The 25,177-nt window shown below is 34.9% G+C and overlaps 1 protein-coding gene across 2 annotated transcripts in view; it reads left to right on the top strand.

Annotated features, from left to right (window-relative positions):
* TRIO (trio Rho guanine nucleotide exchange factor) overlaps positions 1–25,177 on the top strand; it is a 274,467-nt gene that overhangs the window by 70,023 nt on the left and 179,267 nt on the right. For both annotated transcript variants that reach the window (XM_074279114.1, XM_074279115.1), the window contains exon 7: positions 10,723–10,914. In XM_074279114.1, the coding sequence (XP_074135215.1) occupies positions 10,723–10,914 (192 nt within the window). The remainder of the gene's footprint in view (positions 1–10,722; positions 10,915–25,177) is intronic.

The raw sequence follows: 25,177 nt of genomic DNA, 5'->3' as shown, positions 1-25,177 counted from the left end.
TGTTATACCAGAAAGGACACTCATTTGGAATAATCATGTATTTAAGTCTCATCTATACTGCTTATTTTCTGGATAACTATGGGCAAGCTGCTTAATTACACTCTGTGAATATCAGTTTGCTCATCTATAAAATGAAGATGTTGAAGTAAGATGATTTTTAAGGTGCTTTCCAATCCTAAAATCTATGAAAGTTTAATACATTTATAGTATATATGTTCTGGGAATGTATATCCTTTAAAAGAGATGGGGAAGAAAGATATGTAATGACAAAAATGATAAAAGACTTAATAAGGTAATTTTATAGGAGAGATTGAGTCATTTTTTAAGAGTCAACTGTGTTTCATGTACTATACAAAGTTCCTATGATCTCTACAAACAGCTAAAATATTTGGGGAGAAAAATGAATTTGAAGCACTGTGCTAAGTACTTGTGATACAAGTACAAAAGTGAGACATTCTCTGCCCTCAAGGAACTTACATTCTAATAGGAGAACACAAATAATATAGGGGAATAGAAGTAAAGGAAAATACAAAAAGAAAATACAAAGGAATTGTATTTTCCTTTAGAATAGTATTAAGATGGTGAGTAGAGTCAATCATGAACCAGTTGATTGATTGTGCCTTATATGCAAACATTATTACTATTGATCTAATTATAGTTTCTAGCAGGGTAGAAGGAGAAATAGGAAATATATGTGCCACTTTAGAGTGGAGGGCAAGAAGATAACTGGAGTAAATGCATAGATGGGATATGAAGCATGATCTGGAGCCCTCTAAGATATACTGAACTTTATGAATTTGTGCTCACTTACTCAACAATGAGGATAGCTTACTTCTTTGGTTAAAGTTCCAAATTTTAGTGTTTTAAGTTCCCTAGGACACAGTCTTTGGATGTTTGGTCGTCTGAAGTGGCAAGATATATAGACAGATGGGTTATGAAGAGTGATGAGAGGCTACCTAATTACATTACATTACCTAATGTGTTTGCTCTTCTTAACTCACCAATCAGGATGATTTAGCACCAAAGTGTAAGGGAGACATTGCTTTGAATTGGCCAGATTAGGAAAGTGGTACCTAAGGTGGGACTTTGAAAGACATGAAAAATTTCAGTCATCTATCTTCAAATATTTGAACAGATGCACATGGTATAGCCCAGATTTCATTTTAACCCTAAGTGATTATTTGAGAAACTATGTTAGAAATAACTTGAAAAACCAACTTAATCTGAGTACACATTTGTGTGAAGACCCAGACAGAAGCAACATTTACCTTTGAATTCTTAAAAGGTGTCCTTTAATTATCACAGAGAGGTTCAGTTTATCTAACACTGGGAAAAAGCTCAGAAGTTGTCTAACTAGAGATACCAGTTGAAGCCAAAAAAGTTCTTCAAGGAGTTAATGTAAATAGAGTAAAGCTTAAAGAAGGGAAGTGATGTTAGGAAAGATGGCAGGATAAAGTGGATATGTAGGAGTGGTCAGAGACATTAGGAGAAAACTAAGATTATATCATGGAAAAAGGAAAGTGATTCCTACAATTTCAAATACTGCAAAAAAAAAAAGTCAAAGATAATAAATTCTGAGGAAGTTGATGATGGCAGTGTAGAGGCTGATGGTATAACTTCAATAGTAGATGGGAAGTGAAGGAAGCCAATTAAAAAAGTCAGTGGCACTACCAGGCATAGACCCAAGAGATCCAAAGAAAGAAGGAAAGGACACATGTTTACAAAAATATTTATAACAGCAATAGTAATATCCCCCAAGAATCACCTGTAGCACTTAAAAAAAAAAAAAAAAGAAAGCACAGAATAGAAAGTTCAGAAGGAGATACAGATAAGCAAAACTAATAGGTTGAAACTAATGTGTTGAATTTAAAATATTCTTTGAAAAGTGCAAACTGTTTAAAATAGGGATTCATGTTTCAGGAGTATTCGGAATAAGGAAATTGCTTTAAAATTTAAGCAAGTGGGACAAAAATAAAAGTTAAATCCATGCAAAAATATTCATGGCAACTCTGTTATAGCAAAAACCAGGAAACAAATGAGTGCTGGTTGATTGGAGAATGATAATTGAAAAAACTATGGCTTATGAATGTATTAGAATATTATTATTTAGTAATAAATGAAAAAATGAAGAATTCAGAGACTTATTAAGCAGAACCAAGAGAGTAAGCAGAATTGAGAGAGTATAATACACAGTGACTACCACAAAGTAAAGAAAAATAACTTTACAAGGAAAATTGAAAACTAATGAAATTCTCAAAGAGGAGATAATGAAATATCCCTCCTTTGTGGCAAAGAGGGTGGAGACTTAATGTAGACTCTACACATACAGATGAACACATATACACTCACACACATATGGATGTAAATGTGTGTGTGTGTGTGTGTGTACATATACAGTCAGATGCCCTCAATAGAGAAATGATTTTGTTTAGTTGCTTATCTTTGTCACAATGGAGAGTTAAATCTAGGAAGAAGAGTGAAAAAAACTATGATATAAAGACAAATAGTGTCAGTAAACCATATGAAAATTCAGTGGAATTGGTTAGAAGTATGTATGTGTGTGTGGGGGTACTTTGCATTTAAGAATTTTAATAGTGAAAGGAGAAAGAAGAATAGCCAGAGAGGCAGCATTCTCCATTGAGGCCTCTCTTTAGCTGTGTGACCATGGGCAGATGACTTCTCACTGCCCCATATTAGGAAACCAAGGCTACAAGAATTTCCCACACTTGGAGTTGAATGGAATCTGAACTCTCCTTTCAACCCCTTGTCCCCCAACAAAACAAAATAAATAAATAGATGGTGCAACTAAGATTAAGTTAAATTTTTTTCAAAAGAAACAGGATCCACATAATTTTTTGGGGGGGAGGGGGGCTGAGGCAATTGGGGTTAAATGAGTTGCCCAGAGTCACACAGCCAAAAAGTGTTAAGTGTCTGAGGCCAATTTTGAACTCAGGTGCTCTATCCACTGCACCACCTAGCTGCTCCAGGATCCACATATTCTTAAAGGTCTAAGTGAAGATACCAACAGAAAGTAGGAGATTGAAGAAATTGTAGAGAAGAGATAATTGAGGAAGTTAGGTAAGAAGTTGGTGGAAGTCTGCCTCAAAAAATAAGAGTGAGTGCCTTTGTCTCTGAATCTGATATGTAGATATATATCTACATACCAGGAGAAGTTATCTCTTGATGATACTTCATTAACACTGTGGGATAATTTAGATCCTCTCAAGTTGAAAGTCAGATCATCTGGTCAGGAGATTGAAGGATCAATAAAAAATTCAAATCTAAAACCATCAACAAGCATTTATTATGCTCTTACAGACACTGTGCTAAGTACACGGAATACAAATTAAAGCATAAAAACCATCAGTTTCTGCCTTCAAAAATTAACATTCTAATAGGGAAGACTACATACACTTAAAAAAGGAGTTCTAAGGAAGTAGAAGTTGGAAAAGATACCAGGTGTGGGGAGCATGATAGAGAAAATCTGGAGATAAGTTAGCAAGTAGCCTCATAAGTACTCATGTGCCAAGTGCTATGTTAGGGTCAGGGGATAAAAATACAAAAGCAAGACAATCCCTGTCTTCAAGGGATTATTTATATTGTCATATAGAGAAGTAATGACTAGTGAGAAGTATTTTGGTCTAGGAAATTATGGAAATATGGATGTAAAGTCAGATATTAATGGAAGACCAAGAATGAAGTTTTAGGACAGTTAGTTTGGAAGCCTTGGGAATGGGGAGATTTTGGTTACTGTAAATGTACTCTTGATGAGTGGGTAGCAAGAAGTTAGTGAGAAAGAAGCATGATCAGCTCTGTGAATATCCACTTATACTATGCTTTTGTGTCCTACTTAAAGTTCTCTTTTCTGGGCAAAACATGTTCAATTATTATTATTTTTAATCTTAGTCTTTATAGAAATAAAAACATGTATCTTTATATGTAAGTACTGGAAAATCCAGGTAAAATTCATTTATCATGTTATCCAAAATTAGAATTTTCAGTGCTTATGTTTTGTATGTATGCAGATATACATATATACACATACACACATGTATTACATAAATGCTCACAAATACACATACACACATATACATACATGTATAGATATAGATACTTCAATTCTGCATTGTCATATTCAGTTGCCCATATTATTATACTGCTCTTACAATATCAAGTACATAGATACTCCAGGGTTGAAAGATGAACCATGGAATTAAATCTAGTTTTCTAGTGATTGATAGTCCATATTAGCATTTACAAAATGCTATTCAGTAGAAACACAGAGACAAAGATGAAACAATCCTTACCCACCAGGAGCTTCATTCAATCCAGAAAGGAGAAGCACTTGTACTTTTAAAATTATTTGCAAAATGCCTACAGGGTAACTTGAGGAAATAGGATGTGCCAGCTGCTGGAGGAATCAGGAAAGTCTCATGGAAAGGGGGGGAATCAGGAAAGGGTTGAAGCCAAATTTTGAAAGGAATGAGGCCTTCTAAGAAGGTATCATAAAGGGGAGTATACGTTAATGGCAATGATAATATTGAGTATGTATTGGCATAATGCTTTGCAGTTTAGGAGTGTTTTTCTCACAAAAATTACATGAATATTCATAAATAGTATGCATATTATTATTCCCATGGAATAGCCAGGAAAACTGAAGCACAAAAAAGTGATATGTTTTGCCTAATCTCACACATCTAGAAAGAGGCAGAGGCAGGATCTAGGTTTTCTAGACTTCAAATATAGTTCCATTTCCTCTTTTTTTCTGGTAGTTTTTAGTGACAATATCTGGGTCACTGTGATCTGCCATTTAATCTTCAAGTTAATTTGACATTTCCTATCATTTTTTATGTTAATCAATTTCTATATTTTTCCCCATTACCCTCAAAAAACCAAACGTTTTTGGATATTTTCTTTTAAAAAGCAAACAAATCAATCAAGCAGCAAAATAAAAGCTTGATAATGTGTAATAGTTTAACAAAATTAAATGCTTCCTATGCTCACCACTGAATTCTGATTGGCCACCCCTTGTTATAGTATACTAGAAAGCCAAATTAGAAATCACTTCAGATTGCAAAAGGCCTAAAGTCAATCTTGGCTTTTGTCATTTAATGCCTTTATTTCTGAATTATATCAATTGAATCCCTATCTGCTTAAAAAAAAAATCCTATATAAGAATTCAATTTATTTTTAATTTTTTAAATGTTTGGTTTTATTATCAATTTAAACATAAACATTTCAATATACAGAGAACAAGAAAAGAGAGGATTCTGAGTAAAACTTCTCAGAACTTTTTAAAAAGTGTATTAAAACTGTTAACAGTTTTCTTGAAAATCATGAGGGTCTAGTGAATTGATCCAGGTCCTAGAGCCTTTCAAAGTTGTTTTATTTTACAGTATTGCTGTCACTATGTAAATTTCTTTAGGTGAAGAGGGGTGTGGTTGGGGTTAAATGACTTGCCCAGGATCACACAGGTAGTAAATATTCTTACTGAGGTTCTCCTAACACCAGAGTTAGTTGCACTATGTAAATTCTAAACTAATTCTTAAAATTAATGTGATTACAGAAGGATTCTTCATTTGCAAAAGGTGTTATAATGCAGCTCTGAGTCTGTCTCTTACAAGTATTAGGGTATGTAATCTTTGTGAAGGAGTAGTCCATAATAACACAGAGAGCAACTACCAGTAAAAAGTGCTAAGAAAGGAACAGACCAAAAGTGAGAATCCAGGAGCCATAGAAATTCAGTAGAGTTGGAATGGATTTTGACAAGATTGTAATAAGCCAAGAGATTTTCTTTGTTCATGGCTTCAACTGCCTGTCTGCCTGTTAAGCTGACTAATGAATATCAGCTGATACTCAAAAACTATTCAGATAGTCTCCCTTATAAGAAGAAGCCTTGGACTGAGTCAGAAGGCTGGAATTCTAAGTCCTGACCAAATATATAGTTAGTTTTGCTGCATACCATCACCCAGAACATGCGCTTTTTCTATGGCTTTGAACTCCTTTTCCATCTAAGTACAGTCTTCCAGCTTTAAATCAATCATCTTGCAAATGTATATCATTGTTCACAGCACAGATCAGGCAAGAGAATGGGAATGAATTAGTCCTCTAAATCCATCACCAGGATTTGAAAATAGTTCAAAGCACATGCCTTAATAATCTCATGATTTATACATCTTTCACATCTATTTCCTCTCCATTCACATAATCATAGCCCTGGTTCAGGCCTTCTTTACCTCCTGCTCAGACTATGTCAGAAGCCTTCTGATTATTCCCTCTGCCTCAAGTCTCTTCCCTGCTTCCATACATCCTCCAATCACATACTTATGTGCCAAGCACTGTGCTAAATGCTGAGCTTAGAAAGGAGTGAAAAATCTCCCTTTTTTTTTAGGAGCTTAAGGGGGGACACAATATGCAAACAACCAAGTCAAACAAGATACGTACAGACTAAATTAGAGGTACTCTCAGAAGGTAGCACTACTTGGAAAGATTTTTTCCCCTAGGATCATTGAGTCTTTTTTTAGCTTTTTATTTTCAAAATAAATACATAGTTTTCAACATTCACCCTTACAAAACCTTGTGCTCCAATTTTTTTTCTCCCTCCCTTCCCTCTCCCTTAGATGGCAAGTATTTCAATATATATTAAACATTCTTCTATATGTATTTCCACAATTATCATTCTGCACAAGAAAAATCTGATCAAAAGGAAACAAAGAGAAAGAAAACAGCGTATCATTTTCATAGCATAGTAGTATTCCATTACAGAAGACGGAAAAAGGGAAAAAACAGAAATTTGCACAATAATTTGCTATATATTTAAAGGGAATAGTATATTGTATATAAAAGATTTGTGGTGTCATATGCAATCATTTTCTTTTTACTATACTCTTATAGAAATACTTATTTTATTCCATAAATTAAAAATAAAATAAATGTGAGTGGGTAAAAAGATTTCTTTTAGAAGATTATATATCTGAGCCTTTATGGGAGCCAGGAGGTGAAGGTGAGGCCAAGGAAAATTTGCCAGTGTAGTAAGGGGAACAGAAGGAAAAAGCATAAAATGCTTTAGCAAAGCCAAACTTCAAAGATTCAGAATAAGCCCAGATTTGAAAAATATGACCTTCAAATAATCTTCTTACACCTTAGGTCTTGCCACATGCCCTGCAATCCAGCGACACTAGCCTCCTTGCTATTCTTTGAACAAGACAATCTGTGTCCCAGCTCTGAGCAGTATTCTTGGCTGTCCCTCATTCTAGAATGTCTTCCTTCTCTCTGCCTTTTTGGCTTCTTAAATTTAAGTTACCTTTAAAATCCCACTAGCAGGGAGACCCTCTTAGTCTTCCTTACTCTTAGAGTCTTTCTTGATTATCTCCAACTTATCTGTCTATGTCTTCTTATTTGTACATTGTTGTTTCCCTTTAGATGGTAAACTCCTTTAGAGCACAGGCTGCCTTTTTTTTTTTTTGTATCCCCAGTATTTAGTATTTAGTATGTTGCTCAGTTCTTTCGTCACATCTGACTCTTTTTGATGTCATTTGGAGTTTTCTTGGCAAAGATACTGGATTGGTTTGATAGAGGAAAAATTGAAGCACAGAGGGTTAAGGGACTTGCCCAGAGTCAATGCAACTAGTAAACGCCTGAAACAATTTCAACTTACAAAGATAAGTCTTCCTAACCCCTGGCCCAGCATTCTATCCATTCACCACCTACCTGTCCTCTTCTGGCACATAGCAGATATTTAATAAATATTTGTTTACTGGCTGATTTGATTGACTGAGAAACAGCAAGGAAGCCAAAGTTACTGGACTATAGAGTCTTTGTATCTGCAGTACCTGGCATTGTAACGAATATATTTCAGAACCACTTGTGAAGTGTTTTTTTTTTTTTTAATAATTATAACATTTTTTGACAGTACATATGCATAAGTAATTTTTTACATTATCCCTTGTACTCCCTTCTGTTCCGAATTTTCCCCCTCCTTCCCTCCACTCCCTCCCCTAGATGGCAGGCATTGCCATACATATTAAATATGTTATAGTATATCCTAGGTACAATATATATGTGCAGAACCGAATTTTGTAGTTGTTGTTGTTGCAAAGGAAGAATTGGATTCGGAAGGTAAAAATAAACTGGGGAGAAAAACAAAAATAAAAAAAAATGCTAACAGTTTACACCCATTTCCCATTATTCCTTTTCTGAGTGTAGCTGATTCTGTCCATCATTGATCAACTGGAACTGCATTAGCTCTTCTCTATGTTGAAGATATCCACTTCCATCAGAATACATCCTCATACAGTATCATTGTTGAAGTGTATAATGATCCCCTAGTTCTGCTTGTTTCACTCAGCATCAGTTGATGTAAGTCTCTCCAGGCCTCTCTGTATTCCTCCTGTTGGTCATTTCTTACAGAACAATAATTTTCCATAACATTCATATACCATAATTTACCCAGCCATTCTCCAATCGATGGGCTCCATTCATTTTCCAGTTTCTAGCCACTACAAAGAGGGCTGCCACAAACATTTTGGCACATGCAGGTCTCTTTCCCTTCTTTAGTATCTCCTTGGGATATAAGCCCAGTAGTAGTACTGCTGGATCAAAGGGCTGGTTGTGGTCCAACAGCTTCAGAGTGATATGTGAAAGACCGCCTACAATACATGCCTACTATGTGGTTGAACCTTTAAAATATGTTAAAATACCTTGTGTATGGATGAGAGAAACCCTTGAGTTGTTACTGCTCATTGGCACTAATACCTTAGTTTGTTTTTCTTTTTTCAAAGCTACCATGAGGTTTCTAATCACCAAACTCATAGGAAATAAAGAGATGACACTGCTCTGGTGTACATTGGAATTAAGATGGGGATAACTTGCCTCTCAGATCAGCCTTAATAACAATTGTATACGCATAACATATTATCCCAAACATTTAAGAATTAGTCAAGTTGCTAATCTGCCCTGTGCTATAGAATAATTAATGTTCATTTTGTAGTGAAGCTATAGTTTGATAAATTTAGAGAGGTGTCTGTGAGTAAACTCCCTTTATTATTCCAAATTAGCACCTTCTCTGTATATCCTTAGAGCAATGATCTGTTATTTTAAAAAAAAAAAAATCTGTTATTTCAGTGTCATTGGTTTCCTTTGCAATCCCACATATTTTGTGCTATGCAAATATTAGTCTGCCAAAGGCAGCCATGGCAGAAGCCTTGCCTTAAGAGACTTGTCTGGTGCACCAAGAGGTCCCAAAGCCAGGTACATCTTACATTCTACATGACCCCTAGGAGTCCCTGACACTGACCAGCTCTTCAACTATTACCCCACTAGTATGACTTTTAACAAGTCTGTTACATTTTATTCAAAGTTCATGTAACCTTGTCTTGAGCTTTTAAATCTTATACAATGAAACATTTCTTGTATATCTACAAGACATAACTTCAAAGAATCATCATCACAGATATTGCTGTCTTTATCCTCAATAGTATCATTATTAGCCATTCTTGTGATGCCAGATAGCCACTAGAACATTGATGCAAAATGAATGCTACCACATTCTCATCATTCTTTGTTAATTAGAGGGAAGAGGGCGGTAGTCTGGAGAAGGGGAGAATCCCTAGGAAACTTGGAAACAAAGAGTCTGGAACTTCATTGTGAATGTGCAACCTTACTTTTAGTGTAGCTTTTTAAAAAGGATAATGCATATTTGCACTTCCCTTTTTGCTTGGCTCTTTTCCCTAGTATTATCCACATCTGTGCTAAAGTATTACTTGACTACTTGTGCTCTAAGATACTCTTACTGAATATAAGAATAGCAAACAAACACAAACAAACCTTGATTTCAGCTTTGCTTCTGTTCTCTTTACTTCCCAATCAGAATCAGCTTCTTAATTTGCCTGCACGCTGTTAAACTTGGCCTCCTTAACCAACTTATTAGTTTCAAAATCCTGTCTCAACTGCTCCTCCCAGTGGACACCCACTATTACTTTACTTCACCAGTAAGAGGCCCTCTTTGTGGTTATTTAATATAAAATACCTGATAGCAAATTTCCAGTTTCTTAATAGTCACATGGAATATGTTTTTAAAGTGAATATTCAAATGTTTTAAAGCTTAATTTTTAACTATTCAAGAAATAGGGAAAATAGTAATATTGCTGTTATAACTGTTCAGCCATAAAGAAAGGAAAAGTTCACTAAAACTTAATACATACCTGAGAAACATAGGAACAGATATCTTTTGGGAACTTAACTGTCTCATCAGCACCTTGGGAATTACCATAAAGATACATGTACCACCCAAAAAGAAGCACTTTATAACTGTTATGAAACTGGAAGGAAAAAAAAAAATGAAGTGGCTATTTACTGTTCCTTCCTATATGTTAATTGCCAGTTGTACAGTTGCAAGGAGGCTTTTTATTCTTTAGTTTTTTTAAGGGAACAGCTAAGCCAGTGGATTCTTTTTACTGGTCAATATGGAAGGCCTTTGCCATAGGATCAGATACTTAGTTACTTAATGTTAAAATAATGAAAAAGTTATTGATGAATTATTTTAGTGACTTATTACTTTAATGTTTCCAGTATTTCTTTTCTGTTAGAATTAGAGAAATATCAAAACTACACTATTTGGATGCTTTTCTGTATACTCTTCTTGTCCTCTGACTCCTGCTCTTATAAGTTTGTTTTTATTTACTTTTTTTGTTGTTGTTTTTTTTTGCATGCTTTCTTATGCAGAATACATACACCAATGCTGATAAATTACTAGAAGCAGCTGAACAGCTAGCTCAGACGGGAGAATGTGACCCAGAAGAGATCTATCAAGCAGCCCATCAGCTTGAAGACCGGATTCAAGATTTTGTTCGTCGGGTTGAGCAGCGCAAGATCCTGTTAGACATGTCTGTTTCTTTCCACACACATGTAAAGGAGGTAAGGTTTTTGCTGTCCCAATATTTCTTACATAAATTTGTAACTGAGTCAAAAAACCTTTCTAGGAGCAAATTTGGATCTTATTGAAGTGTAGTTTGTGAAAGTAAATTAAGAAATTGATTGTCTTTGAGTTGTAGGTCATGAATGGATGATCTGATCTAGTTTACTTTAGTTCTTATCACTTTCTTATGTTTACATGGAATCTTATAAGAGACCAGGGTTTTTGGTAGATCTCTTCCAGTTGTCTTCATTCAGACATAACTAACATATATACTTTTTTCGAGAAATGATAGGTCTGGGGAACAGAGGAATTGAAGTAAAAGGGAAGACCATATAAAACAGAAATAGAGAGTACACTAGTGTACAAAGAGTTAGCTATTCTTTCTGTCCCTAGATTGCCACTATAATTTGTTTTGATGATTTTTTTTTTTTTAAATAAGAGTTTGAATCTTAGTCATGTGGTTGAAATCATGATTGCCTCCAGATTTTATCACACCAAATAGCTCCTCAGTCAAGTGCAGGCTAGTATCAAAAGTATAAAGGAAGGCATCTAAGAAAATGTAGAGAAGTTAAGATTAATTTAGTGATATTAACTTGCCAACTTAGTATTTATTTTTTATATTTCTTCCCATAAATCTATTAGAGCGGCAAAGGGAGACAGATATTTAATATATTATTTAGCACATGATAAATTCTGTATTCATGTTTTCTGAGTCTATATAGAAGGTCAAATAGTTGCTTTGTGTTAATCAAAGAAAGATTTTACATTTTAATTTAATTCAACTTTTTGGTTTCTTTTGGAGGGAAATAGTCTTACAGGTTTCTCACATGGTGGTAGTTTAGAATTTATATTTATATTAGCTATGGGAGAAGAAAAATATAGGTTTGACATTGACAATTGCTATTTTATGCTTTTCTATGGAATTTTCTCTCTTTCTAGGAGAACAGGGTATGAATAAGTTCCTTTTCAAAATAAAAATCAAATTTAGTGAAATTTTAGAATGCCAAGAATGAATAACAGACAAAACAGAGGGTAACTGCCTCACTGTGTCACTTCCTGTGATTTCAGACTTTGATAATTGAGAGGAATGGAAATTTTTCCTGCCTCATGAAAAGGATCTGTTGCATTATAATATGAGATAACATTTCAGGATTAAGAGATCCTAAAGTCAGGTTGTAAGATTTGTGCAGATTTGGGATTTTAGGAGAAATCATTTGGATAAGAGAACAAGGCCTGGCCATTATTTTCCTAGGGACCATATGACCTTTGGACTGGTTTCCTCATCTGTAAAATGAGAAAATGATTTTGATAATGAGAACTGACATTCATATTACACATTTATTATCATTATCACATATAACATATAACATCACAATGCTTTACATACATTATCTTGTTTGACCCTCACACAACATTGTGAAATAAACATTACAAAAATGTTATTATTCCCATTTATGCTAAAGAATCTAAAGCCCAATTTTCTCATCTGTAGGAAAAGAGAAGATGGTTGAACTGGGTGATGTATGTGGTTATTTCTAGCTCTTAAATCCCAAGATCTTACAAAATATTTTCAGAAATATAAGCTTTGGAACCAAGTGAATAAAATAACAACCAGTATTCTCCCAATTTTGAAGTGGGTTGTGTTCTAAATTTCATTTAAAAATTTTAAAATCACTTGTTAAGTATTCAGAAGATATTTTTCCTTTAAGAAAATATCTTGTTTGCTAGTGATATTATCAGATGAACAATAGCCAGTTTGTCTACGTAATAAATCTGGGAGATACTTGCATTTGCAATAAAAAGGTAGAAAATATTAAAATATTAGCGATTGAACTAAATTTTAAACTAGTGATCTTCCATTCTAAATCTGTGATCCTTCAAAAACTTTCAGAAGTTTTAAAAATAGCTTTGTCTTAATAGCTGAGATATGAGAGAAGAATGGGGAAGTAGATGGAAACTTTTGAGGAGATGTCTAAGGGTATTTCTATGAACTTACAAGAGTTTCAGAGATTATGGCACTGGTTCCTCATTATTTGTAATTTCACTTCAAAACTTTGCCTTTTATTTTTCTTGTATCCAAAAATATCAATATTCTTAGCAATATTCATGTTTTTCAGGCCTGGCTAGAGGGGTTTCTTTAAAGAGTAGAAATGGAAAAAGTAACTGACAAGGGAGGTAGTGAAAGAAAAAAGAAGCTCATTGTAAATAGGGTGTGTGTATGAAAAATTACTAGCAAGGAAAATGAGCTCTAAGAGCCTGGTTGCTTATAGCTGTCACCAAGGGATAGTAATTAAGGGAAGTTTTGTTTTGTTTTTTTTTGTGTGTGTGTTTTGTTTTGTTTGTTTGTTTGTTTGTTTTTAATCAACGCCCCAATTTGGAAACTACCTTTAGTGATACAAATCATCAACTTTTCTGAACTTTTTATTCTTGGAGAATCATTTACAATACTAAGATGGCTTATTTGTGTTCCCCAACTTAGTGTAGGTCAAAGGCAGAATTTGTACCCAAATCCCCCCACATTTTAAAAGCCCTCTGGTGCCAGTCCTGGAGTCAGGAAGATTCATCTTCTTGAGTTCAAATATAGACTTATATACTTACTAGCTGTGTGATTCAGGGCAAAGCACTTAACACTATTTGCCTCAGTTTCTCATCTGTAAAATGAACTAAAGAAGGAAATGGCAAACCACTCCAGTGACTTTGCCAAGAAAACCCTAAATGGAGTCGTGAAGAATCAAACATCACTGAAATGACTGCAACAACTCTTTATAAAATGAGGAAGAAATTGGCAGGCAGTTCTTAATGCTAACTTCTAGGGGACACCATGAGACAAGGACACATGGGGGAAGAAATAGGGAGTAGTAGAAAGGACAATGGAGTCATAGTCTAAAAAGGTCTGCTATATGTTGGTAATTTTGGATAAGGTACTTAATCTCTCTATGTTTCATTTGGCTCAGATATAAAACGAGGATGTTAGACTGAGTAATCTTTAAGCTCCCTTCTATCATGTTCTGTGATTGCTGACTAGAGCAAGTTGGGGGAAAGTAATTGAATAAATACCTTCAGAATAGATGGTAAAAAGAGACAATGGAAAATTAATTAGAGATCCCTTACTTAACAGACCAACTTTGTGCCAAGGCACTGGGGAGAACTACTACAAAAATGAAATAGCCTCTGTCTTCACGGAATTAACTCATTATCCGAGGAAATAAGATGCACAAATATAAGTCAAGGAAAAAAAAATACAATTTTATAAGAAAACGCACTAGCACTTAGGGGGAATCAGGAAAGGAAGGTTTCCTTATAGTCTTAGCATAGGATCCAATCTCACCATACTTGCCATACATATACACATATATACATATATATCTTTACCTCCTCTATAATTTAGCCAAAATGCACTATTAGTTGTTCTACAAATTGTCATCTCCCACCACTATTCTTTTGTGTAGGTTGTGTCTTTGGTGTCTGGAATACATTTTTTGAATATCTGTCTATTTAAATTCTTCTTAGCTTTTAGACTTCTGTTCAAGTACTGTGTCCTGCTGAAACCTTTCCTGATTCTCCTGCAATGAAAATACTGTCTCTCTTCTCAGCTTTTTCCTGAATCCTTCTCTGAATCTCTCCTTTAACTCCATCATGCTCTACCCTAGATTATAATGCTTTCTGGATAATTTTTAACTCCTTTATTAGAATGCAAAGTTATTAAAGGCAATACCTTTTTTTTTTTTCATCCTGATGGACAAGTATAATGTCTTTTACAAAAACTGCCCTTCCAATATTTACTGAGTTGTTTTTAATAGTGATAAATTAATAGTAGAAATAATGACAATGCTTACATTTGGAGGTCATTGAAAGAAAAAAGCATTATATAATTTGAGCTTCGTAAAACCACTTAAATGAAGTATATTATTATCCCCATTTTATGGATGAAGAAACTGAGGTTCCAAGAAGTCTATTTTAAATTCAACCAACTAATAAATAGTAAAACAGGAACTCAAGCTAAGGTTTCTGACCCCATGTCTTGTACTTGTCTTCCTACTTCAATCTGGCATTTAATTCTGTCAGAATAAATCATTACCATCATGTCACTTCTTAATGTTAATTCTACTTACTTTTTTGACCTTATCAAAAGAAAAAAGAAAGGAAAACTCTGTGTGTGTGTGTGTGTGTGTGTTTTAAAGAAACTATTCCATCATGTCTAAATTTATATTCATTTGTATTCACAATGGCAATATTGTTCCAATGTAGTTTATCTCTGATGCCAAAGTATTCTGCCTTTGCAAACCATCATAATTATGTTAACATATATTAGCAAAGCAGTTCTAAATGAAGTTAGATTTAATTTCAATTGACTTTTAAATTTTAGAAACCAATAGTTAGGTGACTGGTGTCATTTTTTTTTTTTTTTTTAAAGTCCAATAGTGTATCCTGAAAGTGCCTTGAGACTTGAACCTTCCTTTAAAGGTTAAGTATTCTCCGTGCTTATCCCACTCCTCTTTAGATTTCTTATGTTTACTTGTGTTGGAATCCTCTAGTTCATTCTGTTATTTTATGTGGCTCTCTAGCACTTCAGAGTTATCAGGCTTCCAAGAAATGGTCCTTTTGATCAGAGTGATGGCCAAGTAAGAATTCATAAATAAAATGGAGTGTTGTCATGTGAAATTTACAAAAGGACAAATTTATTTTTACAGTGCAAAAATTTAGGTAAGTTTACCCTGGTGCTTTGGAATGTTGCCTGTTTATTCCCCCAGATACTATTTGGCTCCTTGTTAGAGATAATTGGTCTTTAGTAATATTTATTTTCCCTGATAGCCAAAAGGTTAAAAAAAAAAAAAAAAAAAAAAAAAAGTAAGTTTACATAAGGCTTTCATTCTCTATAGTGGGGACTCTAGGGGGGTGTTTGTGAAGGAAGGAAAACATTTTTTTCTTTTTTTTTTTTTTTTTTTTTCTTTTTTTTGGTAAGCAAAAGTTGGATGTTTAATTTTTTTGTTTGTTTTTTGTTTTTTTAAAGCACATCTTTTAGGAATCATCTTTTTAATTCATTTAGCAAAGCTGTTGCCCTAATTAATTTAAGAGGAAATTTAAAAGTGAAGTGATGTAAAATGGAAGCAAAAAAGCTAATTAAATGTGCTTTCATTAAAGACAGACAGTGGAAAAGTAGACCAGTGGAAAAATGTGGACCAGTTCCTCCTGGACAGAGCATATAATTTAAAACCAAGGAGATGAAGCTAGAAAATGCAGGTTTGCCTTGTTTCAGCTACTAGCATTTGGAGCACCATAGAGTTAAGTGCCAAAGGCTTCCTCACTCAGACTATTACAGAAACTAGCCTCAGCTCCCAACTGTTTGGGATATGGTTTTGTTTGTTCCATTGCTCCCTTCCTTCAGATAAAGAACCTCCCTCATGTTTCCAGTAGCCAGTTCTCCGAAGAGCCTGCAGTGTTGATACTACAAAACTACAAAGATAGATGAAAGAGAAAATACACTAAGGCGTAGAAGTGTGCATGGCCAGAACACAATTAAAATATGATTAAGAAATATTTAACAAGATAAATGAAAATTCAGTAGAATATTGAATTTATTTATTTATAATGCTATTTAACTGTGTCACTTTGGTTAAGTCATTTAACCCTGTGTGCTTCAGTTTCTTCATTTGTGAAATGGGCTGGAGGAGAAAATGTCACACCATTCCTGTATTGCCAAATGGAGTCATAAAGAGTCAAATAGGACTAAAAGAACAAAAGAATGCATTTTGTTTTCTTTTCCTTCCTTCTTGATCTGATTTTTTTTTTTTTTTGGTGAAGCAAGATAACTGTAAAAATATGTCTACATATATTAGATTTAACATATATTTCGTCATATTTAACATGTATTGGACTACTTGCCAGCTAGGGGAGAGGGGATGGATGGGGGGAAGGAGGGGAAAATTTGGAACAAAAGATTTTGGAAGGATCAATGTTGGGAAAATTAACCCCCTGCATATGCTTTGTAAATAAATAAATTTTTTTTTTTTTTTAAAAAGAACTAAAGACAAAAAATGTTAATGTGTGGTTTTCTAAGGAAAACTTTTCCAATGTTGATTTATTTTTATTCTTCCTATTTCTAAAAAATAATAATAATAATAATAACACTGCTATTCTTATTGCTGGAAAGTTAAGAGAAGGATTTTCACATGGAGTATATTCAATTGAGAAAGAAGAAGTTAGAAGATAGAAGAGCATATGAATGAGTCTAGATGGAGAAAGAGGAGTTCTAGAATTGTATACTGGACATAGAATCTAGAAGCACTAGATTCAAGTCCCATTTATGAATCTTCTCTGTGCCTCAGTTTTCTTATCTTTAAAATTAATTGGTTGGATTAAAAAACATCCTCCAGCTCTTAATCTGACAGTGTGATCCATAAAGCAGGGTGAGATATAGTTAAAATATGCTCCAGGTGTGTAGGAAGAGTTATGAGAGGAGGTTTCTATATAACGGCTCATTCCTTTCTTTCCCTACCCTCACTCTCTCTTCTGTCTTTTCTCCTAATAGAAGTTGACAGAGACTTTTTTGGCCTACCTTGTTCAAATCCCAGCAATGCAGAATGACCTGTGCGTGCGTGCATGCGTGCGTGTGCGTGTGTGTGTGTGTGTGTGTGTGTGTGTGTGTGTGTGTTTGCAAGTAATTTGCATTTTTAAATTAGTCAAATATGGATAAAATTGTTTTCAATATATTGGCATTTTCATCATTTATATTTTACCACTTCTATTTCTTATTACCCATTTTCAACTCTGTTACTGTGTTTTTATCAGATTTACTCTATTCTGCATTCTTTCAAATAACATCCTCTTCATTTTATCTTTTCTTCTCTTACTTTATTTTTCTTTTGAATTTTTCATTTTATGCTCTTGATTTCTTTTTCTGGTGTGGTTCATAATTTCTTTTTCTTGTCCCTTTCTTATATTTAAGGATTTGGCATATGAGTGAGAGTGCTAAGCCTAAAGTCAGATTGATTCATCTTCTGAGTTCAAATCTGGCCTCAGATTGTAGAGTTTTAGGTAAGCCATAAGCTTCTTGTTTGCCTCATTTGCTCATCTGTAAAATAAGCTGGAAAAAGAAATGACAAACCACTTTAGTATCTTTGCCAAGAAAATCCCAAATGGGATAATAAAGAATCAGTAATGACTGAACAATAATAAATGTATTTTGTTTTGCATAGTTTAGTCCTTTACTAAAAGAATGTTACAGGGAGATACTAACCCATTTATCCTCCACCTCAGTCTATGTTTCTGTTTCCTATTTCTTTTACACCTTTATAATGATATGCATACAGAAAAAACATACACCTGTCTTTTGATGAGCAAATGAAGTTGGATAAAAATGCATGTTTAAGATGCTTATTATGTGGCAAGAATTGTGCTAAGCAGTGGAGATAGAAATTTTAAAAGTGAGACCTGCTTTAGGAACTCACTCTAATATGGGAAACAATGCAGAAAAGATAGCTCAGTTGCAGTGTGGATGGAAGGACCCCAGATGTCCTTTGGTTGACTGAATGAATATTTGCTCTGAATTACACCATCTCTTTCCTGTTTAAAATAGGACAGAATACCCAGGGGAATTCCTTTCTGTGTTTTTCTGTTGTCTATCTCTTTACTCATTCCATTTCTTTTCCTCTCCCTTCTATTTATTACTTTTCTCTGCCTTTCTCTTCTAATTCTCTTTTTTCCCCTCTTACTTGCATCCATTTGGTCCACATCAAGGAATGTCAGATGCTTTTAATAGATAGGGTCTTCATCTGCAATAAACATTATGCCTTTAGTTACAGAAATATAGTAATTTTAACAAACTAAGTAATTAATCAAAGAATGCCCTAATTTAAAAAATGTAGCTAGTTTTATGATATAAATAAAAGTATCTATTAATATTCTCTGTAGCCTATATCTCTGTGGTCCATCTACTGAAAAGCAGTAAAATGAAATTCATATTCAAGTGTATGTTTTGGGTCATTGTGAAAATAGTATTTGATATGCTGTCTAGCTGCATTACAAAATACAGGATTTGTAGCTGGTGAAATAAACCTTTGTTTTAATACAAATTTGTTCACCAGTAGCTGCTTGATTTTCCAGCCTCTAAGTTGTCAGGGCTTGATTAGATTGCAAAATGCTGAAGCAAAGAGCTTTTTTTCTCCTGGTTGTAGTGTTCATACTTGGTTTTAAAAAAATTAGAAATTAAAAAATAGTAAATTTATAGGTAAAACAATTAAAAGCCACACCTGCCTTGTTTTTAGTCAAGTTGAGGATTGAGGGTTTTTGTTGTTTTTTTAATCTCTGTGTTATTATTTTTAAATTTCTCAAATGGGCTCACAAAGTTAAACCTTTTGGCTATATGCTTCTCTGATATAGTTTCCTATGTTTGTGTTTCCTGAATTTGCATGCAAATTACTGTCACTGGCTAATGAAGCATGGTTTCATCAAGAACAGGACATGCCAGAGTAATCCCATTTCCTTTTTTGAGAAAGTTGCAAGACTTGTCAGTCAAGAAACTGCCATAGTTACAGTTTACCTAGATGTTAACAAAGCACTGACATAGTCTTTTATGTTATTCTGGGGAAATAGCGGAACAATGCTGGCCAAGATAAGAATGCAATTAGAATCATATGGAAATGGCTGGCAGGACCCAAAGAATATTCATTAATAGTTCATTGGCAACTTGAAAGCAAAGCAGTGGAAAGGGCACTCGATTCTGCATCAGTTTGAATCCTGGCTTTGCCACTTACTATGACCATGGGCAAGTAACAACCTCACTGAGTCTTAGTTCCTTTTGTGCAAAATTAGGAAGTTGATGTAGATGGGTGTATTTCATGGTTCCTTTCAGCCCAGCCTGTGATCTTGTGTAGACTTTAGTGAAATGTTTCAATGGTTTGTGTTCCCTGTGCTACTTAACCATTCTTATCAATGACTTAAATAAAGACATAGTTGACATGCTGCCCAAATTTGTAGATGACATCAAGCTGGAAAAGATATTTAACCTAGAGAATGCTAGAGTGTGGCACTGAAAAAATTCAAGAGACAAAGCTTCTGGGTAATTTAATTATTCTTTTAATAAAGCTAGTAGGTTTATCCATAAAAAAAGGTCCCCAAATGCCAGAGACTTTTATGGAGGACTCACACTTTATATGCCCTTGGAAAATATTTCTGGGAGAAACAGAAAACTCCCATTGGAGCTAGAGGTGGAGGTGGAGAATAGGCTATGTTACATTGAGAGTTGGGGGGGGGGTGGAGTTTCTGTGAGTTGAATAACCCAAGTCTTAGTGAAAGAGATCTATCAATTTCTTTTTTTTTTTTTAATTTTTTAAAAATTAATTTTATAATTATAACATTTTTTGACAGTACATATGCATAAGTAATTTTTTACAACATTATCCCTTGTACTCCCTTCTGTTCCGAATTTTTCCCCTCCTTCCCTCCACCCCCTCCCCTAGATGGCTGGCATTCCCATACATATTAAATATATTATAGTATATCCTAGGTACAATATATATGTGCAGAACCGAATTTTGTTGTTGTTGTTTCAAAGGAAGAATTGGATTCGGAAGGTAAAAATAATCTGGGGAGAAAAACAAACAAACAAAAAGATGCTAACAGTTTACACTCATTTCCCAGTGTTCCTTTTCTGGGTGTAGCTGATTCTTTCCATCATTGATCAACTGGAATTGGATTAGCTCTTCTCTATGTTGAAGATATCCATTTCCATCAGAATACATCCTCATACAGTATCATTGTTGATGTGTATAATGATCCCCTAGTTCTGCTCGTTTCACTCAGCATGAGTTGATGTAAGTCTCTCCAAGCCTCTCTGTATTCCTCCTGTTGGTCATTTCTTACAGAACAATAATTTTCCATAACATTCATATACCATGATTTACCTAACCATTCTCCAATTGATGGGCATCCGCTCATTTTCCAGTTTCTAGACACTATGAAAAGGGCTGCCACAAACATTTTGGCACATACAGGTCCCTTTCCCTTCTTTAGTATTTCTTTGGGATATAAGCCCAGGAGTAGCACTGCTGGATCAAAGGGTAAATGCACATTTTGATAACTTTTTGGGCATAATTCCAGATTGCTCTCCAGAATGGCCAGATTCTTTCACAACTCCACCAACAATGCATCAGTGTCCCAGTTTTCCCATAGCCCCTCCAACATTCATCATTATTTGTTCCTGTCATCTTAGCCAATCTGACAGGTGTGTAGTGGTATCTCAGAGCTGTCTTAATTTACATTTTTCTGATTAATAGTGATTTGGAACACTCTTTCATATGAGTGGAAATAGTTTCAATTTCATCTGAAAATTTTCTGTTCATATCCTTTGACCATTTATCAATTGGAGAATGGCTTGATTTCTTATAGATTAGAGTCAATTCTCTGTATATTTTGGAGATGAGGCCTTTATCCCAACCTTTAACTGTAAAAATGTTTTCCCAATTTGTTACTTCCCTTCTAATCTTGTTTGCATTAGTTTTGTTTGTACAAAAGCTTTTTAATTTGATGTAATCAAAATTTTCTGTTTTGTGATTAATAATGATTTCTAATTCTCCTTTGGTCACAAATTCCTTCCTCCTCCACAAGTCTGAGAAGTAAACTATCCTATGTTCCTCCAATTTATTTATGATCTCGTTCTTTATGCCTAAATCATGGACCCATTTTGATATTATCTTAGTATGTGGTATTAAATGTGGGTCCATGCCTAGTTTCTGCCATACTAATTTCCAGTTTTCCCAGCAGTTTTTGTCAAATAATGAATTCTTATCCCAAAAGTTGGGATCTTTGGGTTTGTCAAACACAAGATTGCTTTTTTTATTCACTATCTTGCCCTGTGAACCTAACCTATTCCACTGATCAACTAGTCTATTTCTTAGCCAATACCAAATAGTTTTGGTGACTGCTGCTTTATAATATAGTTCTAGATCAGGTACAGCTAGGACACCTTCATTTGATTTTTTTTTTCATCACTTCCCTTGAAATTCTTGACCTTTTGTTCTTCCATATGAATTCTGTTGTTATTTTTTCTAGGTCATTAAAATAGTTTCTTGGGAGTCTGATTGGTATAGCACTAAATACATAGATTAGTATAGGGAGTATTGTCATCTTGATTATATTCACTCGGCCTATCCAAGAGCACTGAATGTCTTTCCAATTATTTAAATCTGACTTTATTTTTGTGGCAAGTGTTTTGTAGTTTTGCTCATATAATTGCTGACTTTTCTTTGGTAGATATATTCCCAAATATTTTATACTATTGACAGTTATTTTGAATGGAATTTCTCTTTGTATCTCTTGCTGTTGGATTGTGTTGGTAATGTATAAAAATGCTGATGATTTATGTGGATTTATTTTGTATCCTGCAACTTTGCTAAAGTTCTGAATTATTTCTAATAGCTTTTTAGCAGACTCTTTGGGGTTCTCTAAGTATACCATCATATCATCTGCAAAGAGTGATAATTTGATTTCCTCATTTCCTACTCTAATTCCTTGAATCTCTTTCTCGGCTCTTATTTGCTGAGGCTAGAGTTTCTAGTACTATCAATTTCCATATCACCTGGAGAAGCCACATTTTCCCTGAGTAAACACAATGAGCAGGCATCCTCCCATTAGCCCAAAGTTAGAATTTCTGTTACTGGCTTTTGATTAGCTCTTTAGTCTTGAATAAGATTTCTGGATGAGGAAGTAGAAAAGGAGAAAAATCTTGGTCCTAATTCAATAATTCATTGTTAAGTACAAAGAAGAAATAATGATTTCTCTTAAGAGTCAATCAACAAGCACTTATTACAAGCTTATTATGCACATGTTGGGACAGCTAAGTTTTACAATGGAATAGAGTCCAGGTCATGGAGTGAGAGACTCATTTATCTGAGTTCAATCCCTCCTTAGACATTAGCAGTGTGAGCCTAGGCAAGTTATTTAATCCTTTTTTCAGTTTTCTCATCTGTAAAATGAACTGGAAAAGGAAATGTCAAACCATTCCATTATCCTCCCCCCCAAAAAATACACACACACACACACACACACACACACACACACACACACACACACACACAAAATGCAAATGGAGTTATGACAAATCAGACAGGACTGAAAAACTGAACATCAATAGTTCAGTGGTAACTTGAAGACATTGGCTATTGATCTCCAAGATTTAAACAGGCTAGAGTATTTTTCTGAATCAAGATAAATATAAAGTGCTACACTTGGGTTCAGGAAATATATTTCACTATTTAGCATAAGATGGATGAAATATAGCAAGGTGACAACCTGTTCAAAACAAAATAAAGTGAAACCTGTAGGTTTTAGTAGAATGCAAGCTTTCTCTATGAGCCACCAATGAATGAATGAATATTTGTTACATGCTTCCTATATGCCAAGCACAGGGCTTATCCCCAAACTCTAAGGATTAAAAATAGAAAATAGAAAAAGCAATCCCTGCTCTCAAAGATCTCACACTCTCATTGGAGAAACAATCTCATAGATAGTTGCCAAAAAAGTTAATTTACTATTTAGGCTACATTAAGAGAAGCATAGTGTCTAGGACGACAAGATAATAGAATCTCTTTGCTTTATTAAATAATAACTGGACTACTGTTTTCAGTTCCGTTTTCCCACAATTTAGGAAGATTTTGCTAATATGGGACTTACTCATAAAACAGCTAGAATAGTGAAGGGACTTGAGTTAACTCTGGTCAGTCCTTGTGTATTTTGTTTGATTTTAGAACAAAGTGACAACTCATTGATCACTCAGCATTTAACAAAAGGAGATTTACCCAGCCATAACAGGAGGATAGCCAACAAGGATTCGAATTAGTGATACCTAGAGTTGATTCAGCCAAATGAAGCTTCCTTCCCTGAGTTGCCCATCAGTTTCCAATAGGCAGGTATTAGAGAGAGCACCCGGAATTTTTGTGGCGTTTTTGTATTAGGTAAAGAAGAAATCTTTAGTCCCCAGAGTGTCCAGGTCTCAAGAATGATCACAATAATATTTGGGGGAAAACTACCCTAATATGGGAAGAAAGACTTAGGATGCTGCTCCCAATTTACAAGTTAATTTCATAATAGGAGTGGTTGGATTAACTCTGCATATTTAGCCTAGAGAAGAGAAGGACATGATAGCTGCTGTACAGAAGCAGTCAAGTGGTTCAACAGAAGAAACACTTGGAGGCAGGAAGACCTGAGTCTGAATCTTTCTTATGCACTTACTGTCTGTTTGACCCAGGGAAAAACATTTAACCTCTCTCTGAGCTTGTAAAGGGCTGAAACTCTTGAGTTAATGCACTGACAATACTCTAAAGAATATGCTTGGAAAATTGCCCTTCCCACTATCCTGTGCTGGCCCAATCGTTTGGTGTATACAGAGAATTGTGGGAGAGACTAGGAGGTGCAGGGAGACTAGCCAGGGTCACTTCTGAGCGGAAGACGAAGAGGTGAGGTCACAGAGATCCTACGCATCCATTCCCTTCACTTCCACTGCTAAAGACCAAGAATAAAGACTAGGGACTTTTGCTTATCCTGACTCTAGCTGATTCTAAGGTATCCAGGGTGCTAACGGCCATCACATGAGCTGAGATTTGTTAGGATTACTAGGTGAGAACTCAGATTGTCTGGACAATGACAAGGTGAGAACTCAGGTTGACTTGATAGTTCTCTGGAGGAGCAAGCTCATTGGTTGGAGTACTTCTTCCCAGAAGCCCTTGCATTATCCCACACCCATTCTCTGGGAGGATAAAAGAGGCAACATTGGGCCTGGACATGCAGTCTGGACTGGGGAAGGACAAGAGCTGGAGGAGATCCAGAGCCAGGATTCAGGAAGAAGAAGAGGCTGGCTGGAGGCTCCAGAAGCCTCCCAAGAAACCTGCTCATAGAGGAAAAGATTATACAGAAAAGAAACCTCCTCCCAAAGAAGGATCACAACTGAGAGACGATCAGAACTTTACAGAGTTTTCTCATTTATAAATTGAAAACTTTAGACTTAGTGGCTTCAAAGTTCTCTTTCATCTCCACGGTATTTGATGGACTCTTCCTACTAGACTTATCTATGGACACCAGAACAAAAATGAGGACAAATGAAAGAGTGAAGTATTCAGGCCAAGGAAAAACCATCTGCTAATTAGAGCTGTCCAAAAGCAGGATGAGCTGCCTCAGAGGATAAGGGAGTTCCTCTCACTAATGCAAGCTATTACTTGCTTTAGAAGTCTCCACGTTCACTGGCAATTCTGAGATTCTGGACAAATACTA

Source organism: Sminthopsis crassicaudata, chromosome 1, assembly GCF_048593235.1.
Source record: "Sminthopsis crassicaudata isolate SCR6 chromosome 1, ASM4859323v1, whole genome shotgun sequence".
In the NCBI taxonomy this organism is placed as follows: Eukaryota; Metazoa; Chordata; class Mammalia; order Dasyuromorphia; family Dasyuridae; genus Sminthopsis; species Sminthopsis crassicaudata.
The sequence above is the reverse complement of the archived record's forward strand: the minus strand, read 5'-3'. Positions and strand labels throughout refer to the sequence as shown.